Raw genomic sequence first — 20,762 nt, 5'->3', positions numbered from 1 at the left:
TTCAGTTGCCAGGATACCATTTCTGTCATTCCAAAACAGCCCTATTTAGACATATATATATATATATATATATAAATATAAATATAAATATTTTATTTTTTTTTAAGAAAAGCCAAGCTGCTCAGCTCAAACCTACTCAGCCCAGCTCAGCCAAGGCAGCAGCTGCTCCAGTCATGTGCAGCACCAGTGGGATGTGTCCGGCAAACGTGGAGCCTTAGCTGAGAGGTGCTGGTCTATGGTTTTACTTCAATTTCTTCAGCACCAAAACTGTGCCCATTTGACAGCTTTAGCAGTGAAGTTTAGAACTCTCACCTACTTAAAAAAAACCCAAAAACAAACCATCAAGCTTGTGTTGTCATACCTTTCTGCAAAGTGCTAGTAAGAAAATGAATATTTCAATTCTGTCTAGATTAAGAAAAAATACTTAATATAAGAAAAACTAATAAACCTACAGAATAAGCAGTACTTTATATGACTGCAAGAGCTATAAATGTACTTCCTATGGGGTATTTTACTGGGTTTTCCACTACTTTACTAGGATACAAAACTGAAAGTCAAGCATAAAGAATGCTATCTCAGAGGTAACCACATGTAGTCAGTGTGCACATTTCCATAACTTCCTCAAAAATAAGAAAGACTATGAACACTAGGTGCTTGATCAGGTGTTGCTAAACCACTTCTGTAGTTCTGGGGTGGCAGTGTTTTGTGTTCTTCTAGATAAAAAAATTACTATCCCTGTTTAATTACTTTGCTTTCCACTCTTCTTTCTTTTTTTTTTTTTTGCATGTCCAAGAGGTCAAGGACAGATCGGAACAGAGAGCACAGTACAGCACATTCAGCAGTGGCTTACACCTGTAATCAGAAGCCTACAAACAGCTTTAAGCACAGAATTTTCTTTTTGTGAGGTCAACTTATATTACTTCTTGTTTGTTCAACTAAAAACACATTACAGATACTATTTCACATATTGTTAGGAAAATCAGGGTTTTTTTACATTCAAAGCTGCATTTAACAGGCAGTGATTGTTTAGACAGACCTTCCCTGCAGAGACCCTGCCCAATGAACAGTAAATGAAAAAAGTTCCATTTCATTTATTTCATTTATCCTCTGTGGTCACAAGAGAGTTTTCAGCATCTTACAATAAAATATAAACTATGTCCTTCATCTATCTTTGCTGTTTCAGAGCAATGTAAATCCAAATGAAATACAGAAAGGAACATCTTTCCTGGCCTTTACTAGTGGCCAGCAAAAACCGTAAGCAATGGAATTAATGAAACATACTGAAACTATAAAAAACAGTGGATCAGCTTGTTTCCCTGGAGACATTGCTATACCAGCTTATAAAATTAGTATCTTAAATGGAAATAGATGATTAACAAAAAGAGGACAATCCTATAGAATTCCTTCAGGGTAGGGAGACTGTTCTATTAAGATTCCTCTCTATAAACCAGAAGTCATATAATGGACCAAAATTTGTTTTTGTCTGCACAGAACAAAAGTGTTACTAGAGCACACAGAGATTTACAATGATCTCATTTCAAAGACTCGGCAGAACGATGTGTCTGGAATTCAAATCATTGTGAATTCACTCAACAACAGACAGCTCATGATGAATCTGTATCTTCCCAGCTAGCAGAACTGATTGATGAGTGAATCCAGTTGGATTAGCTAGTCTTAGAAATGAAAGTTTCTATTCTTATTTATTCCTGACAATGCAACAGGATTAACTTCTCTTATTGAGGGTGAAAGATGCCAACTACAGTTGCACACCAACAATTACTAAATATTTTTCAAATTGACCCAGGTAATCTCTCTTTTGAAATTCATGTTCTGGAAGTAATTTATTTGCATATAAATAAATCAAGAAAATATTTGTTGTGAAAAAATGCAAAAAGTTATCTGTGCAACAGCAGTCCTGCCAGGTGATTCTTAATCCCAGAGCAAAGTTTAGGATAAATCATGTGCTTCCTGTATAAAATAATTGTATCCGAAGTTGAAATAGGCACAAAAACAAGTGTGTTATGTCTCATTTAAGATTCTTCTTTAATATCGATTCCAGTAAGTACTATCCAGTTATTCTTCCTGATCCATTGTACACAACTGGGACTAATAAGGGAAGGGTCACAAATACATTTAACATTTTGCAAATCACTAACTACGAATTTATTTTTCATAATCTCATAGAATGGCTTACATTGGAAGGGACCCCAAAGATCATATCGTTCCAACACCCCTGCCTTGGATAGGGACACCTTCCATTACACTAGGTTGCTCAGGGCCCCATCCAATCTAGCCTTAGACACTTCCAGGAATGGGACATCCACAACTTCTCTGGGAAACCTTTTCCTGTGCCAATATACTTTTCCATACATAAGATCTGCTACAAATCTGTCTATCTTATAAACTTACATTGATCTCTTTAAATGATGGAGCTTTTCATAACTGTTTTCAATAAACTTCTTCCGTTTTTACTAGAATTAACTACTAATTCCTTCTTGTCATCATAGTAGGCAGTTCATACCACACAGCAGGGCACTATGAGAAACTGGAGTCCTTGACTTTGTTCCAATGTGTTAACAGCACTATTCTCATCCTGAATTCAAAACACAGCAGTATGCCAGCTACTAAGAAGAAAATTAACTGTACCAGAGATGAAACTACAACAATTTTCCAAGTCTATTTTCTTCAAAGGAAGTAAACGGAGCATATAGAATAACCCATAATAATCATCATCATCATCATCATAATGACTCCATCCTAAATCAACACCCTGACAAAATACTCTTATCACTCTTCACTGGCCTAGCTGTCCTTTAGTTATTGCCAAACAAAGTCACCTTTTTAAAATGAGGAAAGTATGTACTGTCTACATGAATAAAGCATATTCAACATATACAGCAGACATATCTTAAAATTAAATTGATGCTTTTAAACAAAGCTTTTTTTCCTCCAACTCCTTCCAAAAGAGCTGAAGGGAATCTGCGTAGCACTCTCTAGAGTAATATAAAAAACAAGACCCTAAATCACGACCAAACAAGAAGAGCCTGTTTCTGATCAACTGCCTTCCACTCAAGCCAAAAAATGTGGGGTGTGAATGAGGGCAAAGATATCCTGAGCAAAACTAAACCCTTGGTAAAAGGACAACACACAGTCAACCACATAACATAGTAGTTAATTTGGTATTTACAATGATATAAGACAAACCTTTTTTTCACTGTTCATAGAAAAATCTATCTCCAATTTGAATTGGCTTTGCTCCGACTGTGAACAGTTATGGGGTGTCTAAAAAGTGTCAACTTTGATTTGTTCTGATTCATTAGTATTTCTCTTGACCTTTTAGTCATGACAAGTGTAAGGTGGAGGATCTTTTCCTGGTCTTTATGAATTTAAAGTTGTCTTTTTCATATTACATGGTACTTTCTGAAGAACATTTCAGAATATTTTGTGCAATTTAAATGGATAAAATCCCCTCTATGTCTCCCTTCCATTTTTAGTAAATTAGCTTCTCTTTAAAACTGAAATGAATAAATCAAAAATATGTGATAATTGAATTTTAAACAGTCTTGCTCTCTTTGATCATTTCCTGTCACTAAGATATAGGCAGTTCTGAATGTAAAAGTGAGGTCAATATTTTTTTTTTATTTGATAGAAAAAGCTCCCTAAAGTAAAATTGGCACAACAGGGAACCTAAGGAAAAGACTGTATCAGTAATATGTAGTTTTACAAGTGACTCTTTCAGATTTCTCCAAATTAGTGTTTTCAACTAAAAAGTTATTTCAAAAATCTGATGATACAAAAAACCCCCAAACTTTTCTAAGTAAGAAAATGGACACAAAATTTAAAAAAACTTGTGAAGTGACAAAAGAGTAAAGCAACGCTTAATTTTTGGCTCTCTGGAGATTGGGAACTACAAACATTTTATTTATTTAATTTTAGTGAATGTTGATATTTAAAAGAAATTATATCCCAACTGAGCTTGTATTTAAAGGAAACTTGATATTAAGCCCTTTCTTTGAAATACAGGAATCTGCCTCATTATAATGCTGCACTCTTGGGAAGCAGGTTGGCATGCGTGGAAGTGGAGACATTCCTCAGACAAAAACTGCACGAATGTTCTAACAGTAATTACTAAGTAATATGGAAAATCCAAACAATTAGTATTACAATAAGTATTACAGGGAGCAATCTGCATCATCATCTTCAGGCTATTTCTGTCAATCAACCACAGGCACTTCAAAGTCCAAAATTAGGAGCTCTAGAATTCAGTGGAGACAGGCAGTTGTTCCCTTGGCCATGGGGCACTGCAGCAACACAGAAAGCATTCTGGCACAAGAGGTATCACAGGCCTTCCCAATAACTTCCTTTGCCAGTGTAATTCCAACTAGTGAATTTCATGACATGCTAATATTGCTATACTATAGAGGAATTGAGTAAGAGGACTGATTTAGTATGCATAGACTTGTAACACAAAACCAAAAATTGACAGGAATGCTGAATGAAGGAATGAACTGTGAGGAAAGAAACTCATACTCTGAAATTAAACATTACTGGAACATTCATGCTTTCAGACCACATGCACAGCGTATGTGTAGTTTGTATACTAAAGAAAATAAATATACAGCAGAAATTTGTCATTTAGACAGTTCTATTGGAACAGCCATCTCCAACAACACAGGTATTTTCAAAATGCAAATATGTATTTGAAACTGAATAATCTTACTGAAAAGTGCAATTGACAGTTTGTTCCATTTTTTGCCTTTTTTAAAGGGGTTAAACAAACATGCCTCTGGGATGTAGAGATATGGGGTTGTCATTTATTTTGTTTTTAAAGCTTGTTTTTTAGGTAATTAAATAATTTGAGATCATTATGAATCAGAATCATCTCAGCTGGAAAACACCTTCAACACCAGCAAGTCCAACTGTTAATCCAGCGCTGCCAGGTCCATCAGAAAACATGTCCCTATCAGTTTTTCCCCTACGTATCCTTTAAGCTACATGAGATGACACTGATAATTTCTTACCAAATCTGAAAGGATAGATATTTTAGTGATAAGCCCCAATAACTCTGAAGAAGGAAAACAAAAGCCTAAACTCCAAGATTCAGACTACGGAGACCAAAAATTCTAGACCAACTGATGAAGAACTTTAAAATCTTAGACCTGTTCAAGAAATCAGGCCTGAATATATTTCTGTGAATCTCTTGCATAGGAATGTCGTTCCCAGAGTGCAGGAAATATATTCCAGGCACAGGAAAAAAACAAAAAGACATTATAACTAATCCTTCTATGGGGTGTCTTTGCAATCTTAAAAAAATATTTAAAATGCTGCAGATTTATATTCTAAGTTTTGATAATATAAGCTCAATGGGGTTCTACAGAGGAAAGATGCAACGTTGCTATTAAAAAAAATCAGACATGTAATGCAATGATAAGGAGTTGAGACTTCTTATCACTTGTGAAAACATTTCCTTTACCTCAAATGTCCACTCCTCTTCTTTTTCTCCATCCAGAAGCATTTTTGTCTCCTTATACACCTTCCCTATTTCCAGTTGCAATGGAGACACATTAAATTCAATTCTTTGCAAGTTAAAGCCAATTCCAACTCCAATGGCTTTTAAGAAGCTTTCTTTTAAGGCCTAAAAGACACAAAAATGTATTTTATTTATACTGGCTACAAACTGTTTTTTAAACTGCTATTTACTGCTCTATAAACATTACTTCTGAGCATATATTGCAGATAAAATAAATTTAAGACTTACACTACTGTAAATGTGAGGGTAGACTGATGAAATTATCAAGAGAAAAAGTTATCAGCATAGTTTATACCCAGCCTAACCTGCTACAATAAAATAAATATGCAACTGAAATTACTCAGTGGCACATACAGATATGAATGCTTTACCTTGTTCTGGCTTTGTGTTTAAAATTACTAATAAATACCATTGGAAATGTCAGCTATACCATGGTTCTCACAGTTATTCTGATATTAAAATAATCAATGAAATATAAAGTCCAAGAATATCTTCACACGAAATGGTATCAGGAAGCACCAGGGGAGTTTATATTGGATAAAGGGAGAAACTTTTTTATCAAATGGTTTTTCAAGCATTGGAACAATCTGCCCAGGGAAGTGGTTGAGTCACCCTGAAATTCTTTAAAATATAGATAAATGTGATGCTTAGGAACATAGTTTGGTGGTGGATTTGATGATCTTAGATGTCTTTTCCAACATAAACCATTCTATGATTCTAGGCAAATACAAAAAGATTACATTTTTACTACAATGAAAACAAAAAATTATATCAGAAAAGAATGTGAACATTTGCAGACTTTAAATAGGAAAAGAAGTATTACCCAGTGCCGATAAAACATATCCAGCTGCATCCATTCATTACTCATTGACTTGATTACATCCCACTCTGTTTCAGTAAACTGTCGCTTCATTATGTGAAAGAAATTTGGAATTGAGCTACTACCTATAATCAGACAGAGATATTTACAGAAATTTTAACAGAGCAGTAATAATAAGCAAATTAATTACCTCACATTATTGCTCTAGAAAAAACTCGCAAGAAAAAAAAATTATGAACCAACTCTGCTCCACAATTTGAATTTATACAGCCTCACAGCAGTGAGCTGATGGTGGTTCAGGATGCAGCATTTCCAGCATTCTCTAAAAGGCAAAGTATTTAACCAATGATAATTTTATATAAACATAAAAAATTTATATTCAACTACAAAAGCAGGATATACAGTCTCTGGCATCTGACAGCTTGATCTAGTAACATTTTATAAAATAGCATGCTGTTTGTCAAAATTTACCAAGCTATTCTGCCTCCCACCACTGATACAGAAGATACACAAGAAACTTTTTTAAGCGCTTGTAGAAGCACAGTCTTCTGAATTTACACATACATATTAAGCTATTTGGATTGGATTTATTCTGAAAGAAAAATGTGGGTAGAGAGGTGCCCATAATAACAGTAAGAAATATACCAACACAAAAAAATCCTCCAAAAAACCCAGCCTCAAACTACCAAACATTCAAATCCTTATATTACATTTAAGCTTCCTCTAAAAATAATCACAGCTGTGTGGTACTGCAGCAGCTCTTTGGGGGCTACACCACTTTTCCCCACTAGTCTAAATTTATCTTACAGAAGACACTGCAGTGTATGGTTATATGGATCAATGGCATTTCTATGGTACGTTGAAATCTATGGACCTTGTTACAAGCTTGGCTACCCACAGCCTATGTCAATCAGTATCCCATGCAAGCATCCAAGTCCAACTGGGCTTACAGGTGGCTAAAGGGACAATGGCAGAAAACAATGTCTTTTCTCTAGTAGGGATAAAAAAATCTAGATAGAGACAATTCCACATATTGAGACAATTTCTTTGATAGGTTACTCAATGGTCTTACTAAAAATATAATATTAGTCATATTTAATCCAAAACACTTTCCCCCTCCCAATACCATGCTCCTTTGAAGAACCCAGTCACTAAATAATTGCTTAAGATGCAGATTCTAACTGTAGTTGTGCCAGTAATTCTTTGAGATGACTGGGCAAGGAACTTTCCTTTTCTATGCTCACATTCCCCATCCTAAACCAAGGGTAAAGGCATCAAGCCTCCTCTATAAAGTGGTTATCTTATACAGGTATCTAAGCAGTAAATAAAACCAGGAAGCAGTAATAACTGATCTGGACAAACCAATGTTACACTAAAGCACATATTGAGGTTTTCTCACAATTTCCAAACCATACTGCAAAGTGTTATCTGACATACACATCCCACAAGACATGGCAGTGACTCTTCAGAGATGCTCTCAATTGCATTTTAAAGTGAACACCTTTAAGAGAGAATCTTTTTGACAACTGCAGCACTTGGCTAATGGAATGATCCAGAACAGTCTAAGGACAGGACTAACTTCCTTCTGGAGAAAATAACAGTAGAAGAAAAAAGCAACCACAGTGTTAAGTATGCCTTGATGAATTAGCGAGGCAAATTCCATATCCATCTACTTACACAATCCAACTTTCATGAAAAAAAAAAGAAAAAAAAAAAGAAAAAAAATTGTTAAACTTGGAGAAAAGTATTTTCTTTCAGCTCTGTGTTTGTATGGCCCACTTTACAATCAAATAACTACAAATAACTACATTAATACCTGCTCTAAACAATCCCCTTTTTTTCCCACTTCTCTCTTTTCTCGAGTATTTAAGACAACAGTGGTGAGGCTCCAGCCTGCTCTTGTAATTCAAACTACAAAACATTCCAGAATGTCCTGGTGTACCCTTCCTTCTCTATTACTTTCAGAGTTCTCCTCCTTTCAATAACCCAGGACTACCAGAGAAAACCACCCAAGACTATTCACACAACACTACCTTCAGCATGTAGAGGTACATAAAGGCTCCTGCTTTGTCAGTGCTGCATGTGGTGAATACACTTCATGCTTAAACCATTTAGTACACGAAGTGCATACCAAACCCATATGCTACTGCTTTCTTCCTCATTGTTCACCGTTTTCTTGTCCTAGGTTTCTTCAGCTGTTCAGCTACCCTTCTCAACACTCAAGTTCAAATTCACACAGCACTTTCCCCTCCACTCCCACCGTCTGTCACGTTCCTCCTTTGAAAAGCTCGGGCACCACTTTGTCCTTACGTGCACTCACTCCCTCTCTCCTTAAGGCAGCACAGTTGCTTTGCTCTGAGGAATGGATCAGAGGACTCAGGATTCCAATTCTTCACAAGTTACGTGCAGTACCACAGCTTGCCTAGTCCATTTCCCCATATTTGCTTCAGTATCAGAGACAGATTCACAGCACAATGGGGAAAATGTAGGTTGAAAAGGACCTTTGGAGACCACTTGGTCTAACCTTCTGGTGAAAAACAGAGCCTTATGTTGGGTTACCCAGGGCTCTGTCAAGCAGAGTGTTTCACCCCTTCTCTGGGGAACCTAGTCCACTATTCTACTATTCTCATGGTGCAGACCTGTTCTACAGAGACAGAACTCCCCCTGAAGCAACCTGAGCCTGCTGCCTTTTGCCATGTTCCAGTGCGCCCTTATGAAGACAACTATGTACATCCTCTCTGCAGCTACATTTCAGGGAGGCTGTGATTAGATTCCCCTCTTCAGAACCTTCACCTCTTCAGGTTCAACAAACCCAGCTCCATCAGCATTTCTATATCAATCAAGTTCCCCAACCCTCTAAACACTTTGGTGGCCCTTTGCTAAACCCCTTTCAATGTCTCATAACACAGGAGATATGAAGGGGACAAAACTAGAAGCAGCAGAAAGTTTCTGTTTAAATGGTATGTTTTTTGCTTTAGTTTGATTTTAAAAAAACAGCCTCAAGTTCTGGCCAACTACTTGCCACAATTTATAAAAAACTTCCTTTGAAAGAACTGGAACAAATCCATATAGCAATTAATTATTTGGTTTTAAATTTGCATTTCTAAAGTAGCTTCCCCTTGTCAACTTATTTCAGAAATAAACAGACTTCTTAAGTAAGTACTTCTTACTTGTCAGGAAATGGAGTTCTTCAAAATAACAAACTAAGTCCTTTTAATGCTGAGCATTAATTATATTGCCCTCTCTGATTTTAAAATACATGCCTTGTTAATAAACTTTTAAGTACAGTAGCTCCTTAAGAATATAGACTGACTAATCTTTCAAAAATTGCATTCTAGTCATTAAAAATAAGATCTAAATCTAAAGTTAAGTTTCTTCATTAAATTAGAAGCACATAGGACCCTGGAAATTTCAGGAAGTGTGAGTGATACTGGAAAAAATACTCCAATATTAAGCCTGGAAAGTAAACACACTATATGCAGGTAAGTGTCTGTGCTCATATGTGTGCCTCTGTCTCTGTGTTTTGTATTTTTTGCATGAGCTATTTACATTAATACATAATGCCATGTTTTCCACTGCAATGACAACTTGGTTTTTGTTAAAATTTTTTGAAGACTAGGAAAAAAATATGCTTTGCATTTTTACTGTGGAACAGTAATGTCACAGACCAGATATAAAAGACTGATTTTAAAAGGAGGCAGGAGTGAAAAATAAGAAAACAGACTATATTCTCTAGTCCTGTTTGCAAATGCACTACAGAAATAGTACATAAATACACCGTAGTTTCCCCCATTTTTCTGCCTGCTAAAGAATCCCAACAAGCTGCATTTGTAGGAAGATGAAGGCAATCAGAATTAAGATCCATGTAAACTCTGATGCTATTAATAGTGAAAATTAAAACTTGTAAGGCTAATACAGAATTTTTTTACATTTTTACAAACATCAGGTTAATCACAAGTCAGCTTTGGTAACACAATGTATACTTCACAAAGGCAGGGTACAAACTTATACCAAAAAGTATTAAAACCATGCCATGCATTCTCAAAAACAATGAGAAGAGTAGATGATCGACCATCTCCACTTTTATGAGTTTACAGTCTTCAACTTGGTTTGGTCACATACAAACAAACTAGCTTATACAGCTACTACTGCCAGCTCATTGATCAACTAATCTCCTGAAAAACACAACAAACAAACAAAACCAAACCCAAAAAACACTCAAAACAAAAATACGAAACAAATCCCAGAATGCAAACAGCCTCTTCACCAACTTGAACTGCATAAAAGAAACAGGTCAGTGATTAAGAACCAATTAGCTAATCAATACAATCACTTCACTCTCAGATGGAAAACAGGTAAAGTGGCAGTGTGACATCTTACACACAGCAAAACAAACAACTGAAGCGTGAACAGCTCAATCTGCCTAATAGTGTGAAACACAAGACAGCTATGGAGCTTCTAGACTAACCAACTGTAGTGGATGAATGTTTCAAGTCCTGGATGCTTAGGCTGACAATCCTTTTGGTGTAGGACCATATTTGATCACATTTTACTGTCTCTAAAGGAAACCAAACTGACCTGATACAGAGAAAACATGTCTGCTGCAACAGATGCCCAAGCCCTAATTGTTTATTAATACCAACTTACCCTGGTACAGACGTTTAGAAACAACACAAGGCAAATAATTAGCGAGATAAATGAGTAAATTACAAGAACCAGATAGAACATTAACAATGCATGTTTTCTCAATCTACTAGCTCACACAGCTTTCGTGTGAATTGGAAATTGGATTTACATTCTCTGACCTCCACACTTCCTGTCAGTTTCCCGCAATTCTCCCAATTACATGTATGTTAAACATCTATTCTTGTTCTGTTAATGTTGATGGGTTTTATCTTGGCATACTCCAGAGAAGCACTAACTCTAAAATGCCTGAAAATTTGACATTGCCTCTTACCAATTACTCAACATTTTGCAGATTATAAAATGTTAATCTGGAAAATTCAGTCATAAAGATACTGAAATAATTTGATAATGTTTGATATTTTCTCTGCAGATACCATCATTAAGTCTCTGCAATATTAGAGAAACTGCTAAGGTTTCAGCTGCATTAATGTGGTTTGGTCTAACAGCAGTGATGAGGATTTAGAGCAAGCTGCCTTGATAGTCAATGTAAAACAAAAGAAAGTAAACAGTCATAATGGCTTAGATAGCTCTACCTCTAAAACTTGACTGGAAAAACAGTAGCTATAACTTGGTTAAAAAAAAAAACCCAAAATAAAATTAGAAACTGTTAACAGCATACGTCATAGCTGATCAATTTAAAGACAAGTAGCACACTGTCTGCAACAGATTCAAGCTTTTTGTCATTTATTGTAAAAATTAAAAAAATAATTCCAGATCCTCTCAAATTTTGTTCAGACTCCAGAATATTTCTACATGTTCTTTCCATGCCAAACATTCAGGTGGAATAAACACTTGCTATTGAAGAGCTTGCAATCAAACACACCTGGGTTCAAGCTCATGGTTATAGCTTACTTCTGATTGGAGAAAATAAAAGCATTAAAAATACAAAAGGTCTTAATCACTAATATGACTCAGGGACCTCAAATTCTTTGAGAAAAAGACACTTACAACTAAATAGTGATAGCAAATAAGAAAATGAGCAGTAAAAAAAATAAGAAGTTATGCTGCATCACACTAAAACACAACACTCAAAATCTAAATAAACATAAAAAATACACTTTCCTTTATAAAGCAAGTCATGAGGACACAACTACAGATGTAAAACAAGGAGTCCAGATAGTGTCTGACCACCTACAGCCTTACACCAGTACCACCAAGCCACCAGATCTCTGAGAAGTATTATTACCTTTCATGAAGTAATATACTAGAAGGTCTTTCTACACAATCAGAGATATTGACTGAGATCTTAGGCAATTAATCCCTTGCTTTAAAATCACCATTTTAAAGAAAACCTACAACTTAATATAATTTACTAGTCCACAAAAACAGACAAGCAAAAAAAAAAAAAAACAAACAAAACAAAACCAAAAAAAGGAGATTTAATCACAATAGCAGATCTCCCTCTCACAGTTTATCAAGCAGGAAGAGTTAGGTGTTTGGTGACAGTGTAATTATAGGGAACGTAGGCCCATCTTTAAGAAGCTAACACCTCTGCAGAACCTGGGGTTGCACTGGAATCCAGTTGGTACTTGGCACATAAAATACAATACGGGATAAAAGGTGTTGGGGCAGTAGCCAAGTCTCAGTACCTAAGTTATCCTCATCTTCCACATGAATTTCACTACAGGATTCACACTTTCTAACACCTCCTTGATCTGACTAATGCAAATTTTTCCTGGGAAGCTCTGTGACCTTAGAAAGCAGAAGCTGATTCAAACTGAGCTGTTTCCCTCAAAGAGTCTGATGAGATGTCTCCTCTAAATTTGGTGTGGAAATAGTCCTCAGTACGGAGACACACACTCTGGGACCATGTCCTTCAACCTCATGATATCCTATGCAGTAAATGAATCCAATGAGCAAGAGAGTTGCTCTTTAATGGCAGAAGTCAGGACACTGCACAGAAGCCTGTCCCAGAACATGAATTGCACAGCCAAATGCAGTAAAAATATCCCTTATTTTCCCACCTCTGTCTGTACACCATCCTTCCCTCTTTTCCCCCTTCATAATGAAGTCCTAAAAACCCCACATGATGAGAGAAGTAGTATTAGTGTTTTAAACTTAGGAATCAATCTCTCCTACATAAGGACATTCCTTAGAAACAAATGAACAAAAATCCAAAAAATCAAAACTTTATGAAGCCTTTTGTTTGGCTTGCCTGCAGATGAAAGACTGTTTGTCTCACTTGACAGCTAAAATTCAGCATGTTTTGCTTCGTTAGTCTTCCCACAGAGAAGAGACAGCAGTCAGCTAGTCACTGGCATGTTATCCCCCCACATCCTTCCCCTTAACATCACACAAATTTTGCCACTACAGGAGCTGTCTTTTATCCAGCCAAAATATACAAGGAAAGATGCAAGTGGAAGATAAATGTGCTGCAACATGGCAAAAGCAGATGAAAAAGCAGAGGCTCAGAGATGAAAAACTGATGAACTTCAATGGTCTATTCACCTGTATCAGCTGTATCTTCTCTTGTAGATATCACTGCAAGTGTTTGCTTTGCTTTTATTAAATTTGTTTTTACTAGGAAAGAAAAAGGAAGATATACATGCTTAACACAGAACCCAGCAAGTCTGATGAACAAACCGGAAAACTGTGCAGGGCAAGTAATAACTTTTTAATACATTGCAAAATTGGATTTTCTGTCAAAATACAACACAGAACATAATAGCTATGAATGTTTAAAATTCCTAGCACCAACCCAATAAATGGAAAGAAAATACCTACCAGTGGAACTAGCAAATGTATCCCAATCTTAACACTCCAGAAAATCTGACATAACATAAGGAACCTGTCATCTTTATTTAAGAAATATAAAAATATTTTTCTGGTTGAAAATCAGAATTTCTCTGAGAAAGGAAGTAGATCAGGGAAATACAGCTGAGGCTATTTTGGTTATTTTTTCTTATATTTATTGAGAAGAGTTGTGAAATATTTAAGATAAGTTTCTAGCATTTTGAAAGTGAGTATAAAAAAAATCTGCAAGTCTGTCTCTAAAAGACTGTCTCACAACCTTGAAACCAGTAAGGCCTCCAAACTGTAATACCTGTACAGTCAATATCCAAATAAACTGCTGACAACACAGTTAGCTTCTGTGTTGCAGTCTTGCAATAAATATATGTATCTGCAAAATATATGTTGCAATAAATATATGTAGAGCTTCAGCTCTACATATATTTATTGCAATAAATATATGTAGAGCTGAAGCTATTGGAACAGGGCAGTGTTAGCAAGAAACTCCTCAAAAGGCAATTTTTAAACACCTACATAGTAATTACATAACCTTAGTCCTTGGATCAGATTTTTTTGCTACACATTCTTCATTTGGAAAACCAAAGGTAACTGTCAAAAGCTGAAAAGCACTTTTAGTTTTGTTAAAAAAAAAAATCAGTTCTATTTAGCTGCTCATTGAGACTGTATAACTTAATTTCCCAAAACACCAGTTTAGTAATAAATTGTGATTACTGTAAATTCAATGTTCAGAATGAAAAAAAAAACCCCACAACACCAAAACAATCTGACAAGCATTTTTATAGTTACTCTTTATTCCAACTCTTATTTTTAATAAAAGCCCCTAGTTTAGGATTTTTCTTTTCCTAACTGCTAGTGTATCCCTCATTTTAAACATATATTCTTCACAGTCTAATTTTATAGTTCTGCATTTTGCCACCAGTTTATATTTTAATCCAAATGGTTTCACATTTTTCTATTAAATAAATAGTCATAAAGGATTAAGAGTGTTTCTTTGGAAAATAAAGAAATTTTCCTTTAAAGAGAAGATTTAACCATAATACCAACTTTCACAGTTTATCAAGCATTGGTGCTTTATCAATTACAGACTTGTGTAATTCCTGGTTAAAACTGTGAATAAAGCACAATAATGAAATCGCTATATATTGTACATTCTTTAAGAACATGTTTAAGATGGCTGTTTCTTCCCAGTTGCAAACAGAACAAGAACAAAGAAATGCTTCCCTGTTTACTCAGTGTAAGTGCATAACATCACTGTGATTCTTTAGCTCAACAAGGATGTCAGCTGTTTTAACATCCTTCACATCTAAAAATTGTGCTTACATCATATATAATATTTATAAATTATTACTCCTTTGATCTGTAATATTTAAATCAAACCCTTTGTTAATTTCTTCATTCCAAGCAGTGCACTTACACACCTAAAGCTGTAACATTATCTAACAATTTGGTGATTATCTCCAGCAGTGAAAGATTAGATACTGACTACTGCCACAAGATTTATTGAAATACAACAATAAAACCAGGGACAGTTAAAACTTTGTTTAAGGTAAAGGTAAATCACCTTAAAAACAAAAGCACTCTAAAGAACAATCTGATTTGGAATTTATTTCTAGGTAAGGAAATTCTTATTGAAAAACTGAAATGAAGCAATTAAATAAGGATTGCGATTCAAAAAATTGAACATGGCTGCTCGCTAAAAGACATGCCAAATATCTGAACTATGGTGTAGGTGAGCCTAACTCAGTTAGGCTTAGGAATACACCAAAATTAACAGCACAAAGTTTAAACCTGTCTGGAGAGAGAGCTTTCCTCCATGAGCTAGACTGAAATACGGTATTTAGCTTCCTCATGTGGGACTTATATACACATTTGACCTGTCTCTGGTTTGAAGAGCTCTATCATCTCTCGCATTACCTCACCTCAATAATGTAATAATGAGAATGAAAAGAGAAAAATGAGTCAAGTTCTTTTTTTATATTTCCTTGCCTCAGAGAAAACCACTTTCAAATAATTAGGTGTTTGCACATAATAGCCTACTTTCTTAAAAAAGCATTTATTTGAGTATTTTTAGATCAAATTAATTTTTCTCTGAAACTCATATGCAGAAAATTTACCCTTTGTGTCTTTTAACAAGCAAGCCTAGCATAAAATCAAAATATTAATGAGAAAAGCTAATTCATGCAGTAGCATGTCAAATATTTAATTCTGAAATAAAACTGAGATTGGAGACATCTGGTTCAAAGTAAATATAGTGGGATATGTAAGGAAGATTGCAGGCTGATTTTCAAAGATATGGAATGAACTGTTAATTTATTTATCTTTGCAAATCCATCTAAGCTAAAAAATTGCATTAGTGAAAAGAAATTCAACTGCACAGCAGGAAAGCTCTTGAGCCTAAGATCTACTTTTTCCAAATGCTCAAGGCAATATTTATTAATCTATAATTATTTCCTAAGTTTCTGAAAACGTTCTACTTTACAGAGCTTAAGTGACTGGTCAACCAACATCCCATACACCACTCAAACCAAGTTGACACTTGTTGCAGAATTTCTTTTCCATAAACTAAAAAAATCAAACACAAGCTCAATTTTTTCCACAGGAGTTAACAGTACTGTGAGAATTCTTCTCATTTATTTTTTGAAAGGCTTAAAATAAACTCATATGCATTACCTGGCTAAATAATGTCCACAGACACTCCTACAAACAAATTTACAGGACAGTGTGCATTTTTCCAAATGACTCAAGAGTTCACCTTAAACTGATCTAAAGAGAAGAAAATAATCATTGATCTCAGTAATTCTTCAAAAGCAATTAAACTGAAAGAATTATTTAAATCTAAAATAACCTGCCAGATAATCAAAAGGCAACAACACACAATACCTGAAGAGGATATTTTCCTTTTCTACCATCACTACAGTATTTACTTCAATATCTGAATAGAGGAAAAGTGATCAGCTGTTGCACACTTGCGGAACTTTTGTAGAACTGCTGCTTTTTGCAGTGGTAAGAATAGCTTCTAGTGTTAGAAGCTATTCAAAAAGCCTTCACCTTTGAAGAAGGCTATGTCCAGTAGTAGTTTCACTTCTCAAATTTCAATAAGGAAGCACAAGTAATATGGAAAGAGGCAGATTCTTACGAATAATAAGTAAAACAAAAATACATAGGATGGATTAAGAATTGACATAAAATGTTTACAGGCACCAGGGCTCTTTGTTACACAGTAGCACACAAACAGCAGACTGCTGAAAACTTTCAGCTGCATGATACTCTTGTATATCTGCACTACAGATTTTGTGCGCTCACTGTTTGAACAATAAAGGAATATAAGAGCTACAATACTAGACACCTCAATCAAGATGATGTTGGATAACATCACAAGATGAAAAACTTTGTATTCAAACAAGCATTTGAAAAAAACCAAACAAACCTACTGAAATGTACTTTGTTCATAGGGAATGCTTTGTCCTTGTAGCTGTTCCAAGGAAAGAGATTTATAGTGGATCCACCTTCAGAAATATAATGTACTTAGCAAATGCAGAACAAGAGCACCACTCAGTGGAACTATCAGAAAAAATAATACTGGTAAAGTCAGTGTTACCTATTCATAGCCCAGCAACAAAAAAGAGTTGCAGGTGGTTCTACTAAGAGAAAAATCTTCCTCAGAAAAATTTCAGGTGAAAAGATGGCCAGCTTTAAGTTATAGTCTCTGTAATATGAAGTTCTATCTTTAATATTACTTATTTACTGACTCTCTTTCCCACATATAATTATTACATTTCCATTAGTATCTTATTTCTTTTTCAAAAATACAAATTATAATTACAAAAAGGAAGACATATGAGTAATTTTTCACTGTTCACCAGCATCTCCCAAAAACACTAAAGCCTGTCTTTTTCAGATTTCAAAGTATTACTTAGTCAGAAATAAAGTTTAACAAACTTCATAAAACTTGTCAGCTGGACATTGTCAACATGCCTTTAAAATGCCAACTACATTTACACTTGCATAAACTACCAGTACAGGATGTAACATATCCCTACTCCCACATATAAATTTTTCAATTTTTCTGTTTAAATTTGAATTTTGCAATTCCCAAGAAGAGCTTCAAATACAACTGCTTAAATGTTTTGATTTTCACTCTTTACCCACTGAAACTAGAAACTTTTTGGAATGAGGAATTAAAATTAGTGAGTCCTGTGGGAAGACCAGTGGCAGCCCAACCAGAGTGTTTCCAAGGGTACTGGGTCCAGGTGTTACCTTTTCCATGACAGCCTGTGGAGTGCTGTGTTTCAGGTCTATGCTTAACCCAGTGTTGATACCACATCGGAATTAGCAGTGTTTGCACAGCATGAAGGCCTTCTCTGTAACTCTGCTCCCCCAGTGAACACGCTGTGCAAGGGTGTGCAAGATGCTGTGAGGAGACACAGCTAGGACATCACCTTGCTTGCTTTGCCTGAGAGAGCTGTGATAAAAGCACCAGCTTCAACTTTAATCTTGTTATTTGGGCCCTGTGTTACTGCAGTCCTGTCTGGTGCGTCCCTGTACCAAAGCAGCCTTACCCACTGGACACAATTCCTGCCACAAAACACACAACAGCTCTGGTGAAGGACTCTCCAAAGGCTGTCAGGTGGCCTCACATGCTGACCACTGTGCTCAGAGTGAGGGTGTATGGCAGGTGTGAGTCGCAGCAAAGAACTTCAGGTTGCAGCAAAGCTTCTGTGCATCCTAGCTAAATGTGACAATCCAAAACTGTACACTTGTAGCTGTCATTAAAAAGGTATAAAGTGATCAGACAGAAAGTTATCCAGTCAGGGTTTACCTGAATCTCTCCCTTACAAAACAACGTATTTTGCAGCATATAATGCTGGGCAACTCCAGAAACTGCAAAGAAAGATTCTCTAAGAACACAATTACTACTGTCATATCTGGTTAAATGTTTAAGGAAGATTCTAAAAAAAGCAGAATTCCAGTGCATCATAAATCCCAGTAGGTTTCTCCTTTAACCCATGACTATGCACTGATGAACATTTGCAAAATAAATCATCTCCATAAAAGTGCATTTAAAAATACACTTTGCTACAATCCTAATTTTGATCCTGAAGTTCACTAACCTATACAGTCATGTCACAAATAAACAGGCCGATAAAGTCTAGTCTTTTCCCAAGAGCACCTCACATGTTCCCTCCTCATGATCCCTTCTCACTGAGGATTACTGCACATTCACAGCAAATCTGTGTTGCCAGTTGGCTGACACATAAAATGTCCATACATATGGGACAAGTGAGTAACACAGTCTATGAAGTTCTCATGGGGATGGATCCCATTGTCCCTGTTTGGAAAGATGTTCCTTCTCCTGCCTCACACACAGCAAATCCATAATTAAAGTATCTGCAGATGCTGGTAGTCCCCATATGATAGAAGAATTCATGATTTTATTTTCCCAGAGTTCTGCTTCTCTAAATGAGAGATTTATCCGTATCTGTCCTACAATGCGCCTCAAAATAAACAACGAGGAGTGCATTTAACAGCTAGAAATCCCAAATATACAGTACAGTCATACACTCTCTGCTAATTACACTCAATTTCTAGGACACAGATTGGTTCTTTGGGAAATGTGACAATGTTCAGTACTCAAATACTGCAGAATCTGCTTCAGTCACCATAATGAATTACCTGGTAAATCAGTCTTCATAACATCAATGCCAACTTGAAGCTCAGGCTCAGCTGCAAGGACTGCATAATCTCCTTGATGAGAGACATTGAAGTTGTAATTTGAGTTGATACCGACTAAGTTACTGGCCAGGAAAGGTTTTCCTTTTGGTGTCTTTTGCAAGTGTACTTCATTCCAAGGTATGCACAGCTCCTCTGCAATTAATTTCCGCATCAGCAGGCGACCAGCCTATGAAATAAAATGGAAATAATTAATACAGAGCTGTTGTGCTACGTGGTTGCTAGAAAACCACCTACCTAAAAAATGTTGCTTTATTACTGTTGATATCAAGCCGTGTGTTTTAGCCAAATAATTTAAATGTCCCCTTTCATAAAAGCTGTGTCTAGTAAGTTTAAGCAGAAGAGTCCATCAGAGTATCAAATACATTGTCACTATTAGGACTATTGACACAAGTCCCAGCCCAGACAAATCGCAGTTAGTTCCTTTCTCTACCTTAGTAACTTATTTATGATACTTTATGGGAGAAATACTTCTTACACCACCCTGACCAGTAAAATTATCTCAACAGCCTTCCTTTCAGTACACCTATTCACTACCTAGGTACTAAATAAAATACTAAATAGCTAAAAGTGGTAACTCCTTCCAGACTAATTAGCAGGTGTGTATTACTGTTATTAGGCGAGATTTAACCCCTGGATCTTGTAAAACAGCTTTATTCTCGTGGTCGTTACCCCGATGTGCTATGCAGAGTCCCTCAGGGTACGCTGATTTTGTCTCCTGACTTGGTATCACGACTTAGAAGTTGTGAAGTCTTTCAGAGTAACTACTGACAGCAGCCTGCCGTCCCTCCTGGCTCCCCAGCGCGGCAGAGCTTCATACTTTTACACAAGCCTTATCCTTCAGCTTTACATCCCTGAAATGCCCTCGCACGGCACGTTTTCCTATGACAAATCAGGAATTTGGGCAACGCTGACTGCTCAGAAACAACCGCGGCCCGGCTCCCCATGTACCAGGGCGGCTTTGGCATCGCGGGCAAAGACAAACTGGCCGATGCGCTCCTTCTCCTCGGGCTGCACCAGCTGCGCGGCCAGCAGCCACTCGCGGCGCCGGGGTCGCCATGAGCCGCAGGGGAAGGCCCAGCGCACGCTCCCCATGGCCCGGCCCCGCTTCCTGCGCCGGCCGGCCGCCCCGCCACGACCCGCCCCCTCGGGCCTGGCGGGAGCCTATCGGCGTGCGCGAAGCACGAGAGGCCCCCGCCCCCAAGAGCACTAACTAACCCAATGTTAGGGCGCCCTGTGAGTGAC

At 36.5% G+C, this 20,762-nt stretch overlaps 1 protein-coding gene across 2 annotated transcripts in view; it reads right to left on the bottom strand.

Moving 5' to 3' along the window:
- The window catches only part of AASDHPPT (aminoadipate-semialdehyde dehydrogenase-phosphopantetheinyl transferase), a 28,697-nt gene extending 8,058 nt beyond the window's left edge, over positions 1–20,639 (bottom strand). Inside the window, exons 1-4 of one of the 2 annotated variants that reach the window (XM_041417089.1) lie at positions 20,469–20,639; positions 19,461–19,686; positions 6,354–6,475; positions 5,474–5,635 (exon numbers count right to left, since the gene is read on the bottom strand). In XM_041417089.1, coding sequence (XP_041273023.1) covers positions 5,474–5,635; positions 6,354–6,475; positions 19,461–19,686; positions 20,469–20,612 — 654 coding nt within the window. In that variant the 5' untranslated portion in view covers positions 20,613–20,639. Of the gene's footprint in view, positions 1–5,473; positions 5,636–6,353; positions 6,476–19,460; positions 19,687–20,189; positions 20,369–20,468 lie in introns of those variants that run through there. The other variant, XM_041417090.1, reaches the window with a different exon arrangement.
- Between the last annotated feature and the right edge of the window lie 123 nt (positions 20,640–20,762).

The sequence above is a fragment of the Onychostruthus taczanowskii genome, unplaced genomic scaffold, assembly GCF_017590055.1.
Source record: "Onychostruthus taczanowskii isolate IOZ18803 unplaced genomic scaffold, ASM1759005v1 scaffold54, whole genome shotgun sequence".
In the NCBI taxonomy this organism is placed as follows: Eukaryota; Metazoa; Chordata; class Aves; order Passeriformes; family Passeridae; genus Onychostruthus; species Onychostruthus taczanowskii.
Note: the sequence above shows the minus strand (reverse complement) of the source record. Positions and strands in the feature narration are given on the sequence as shown.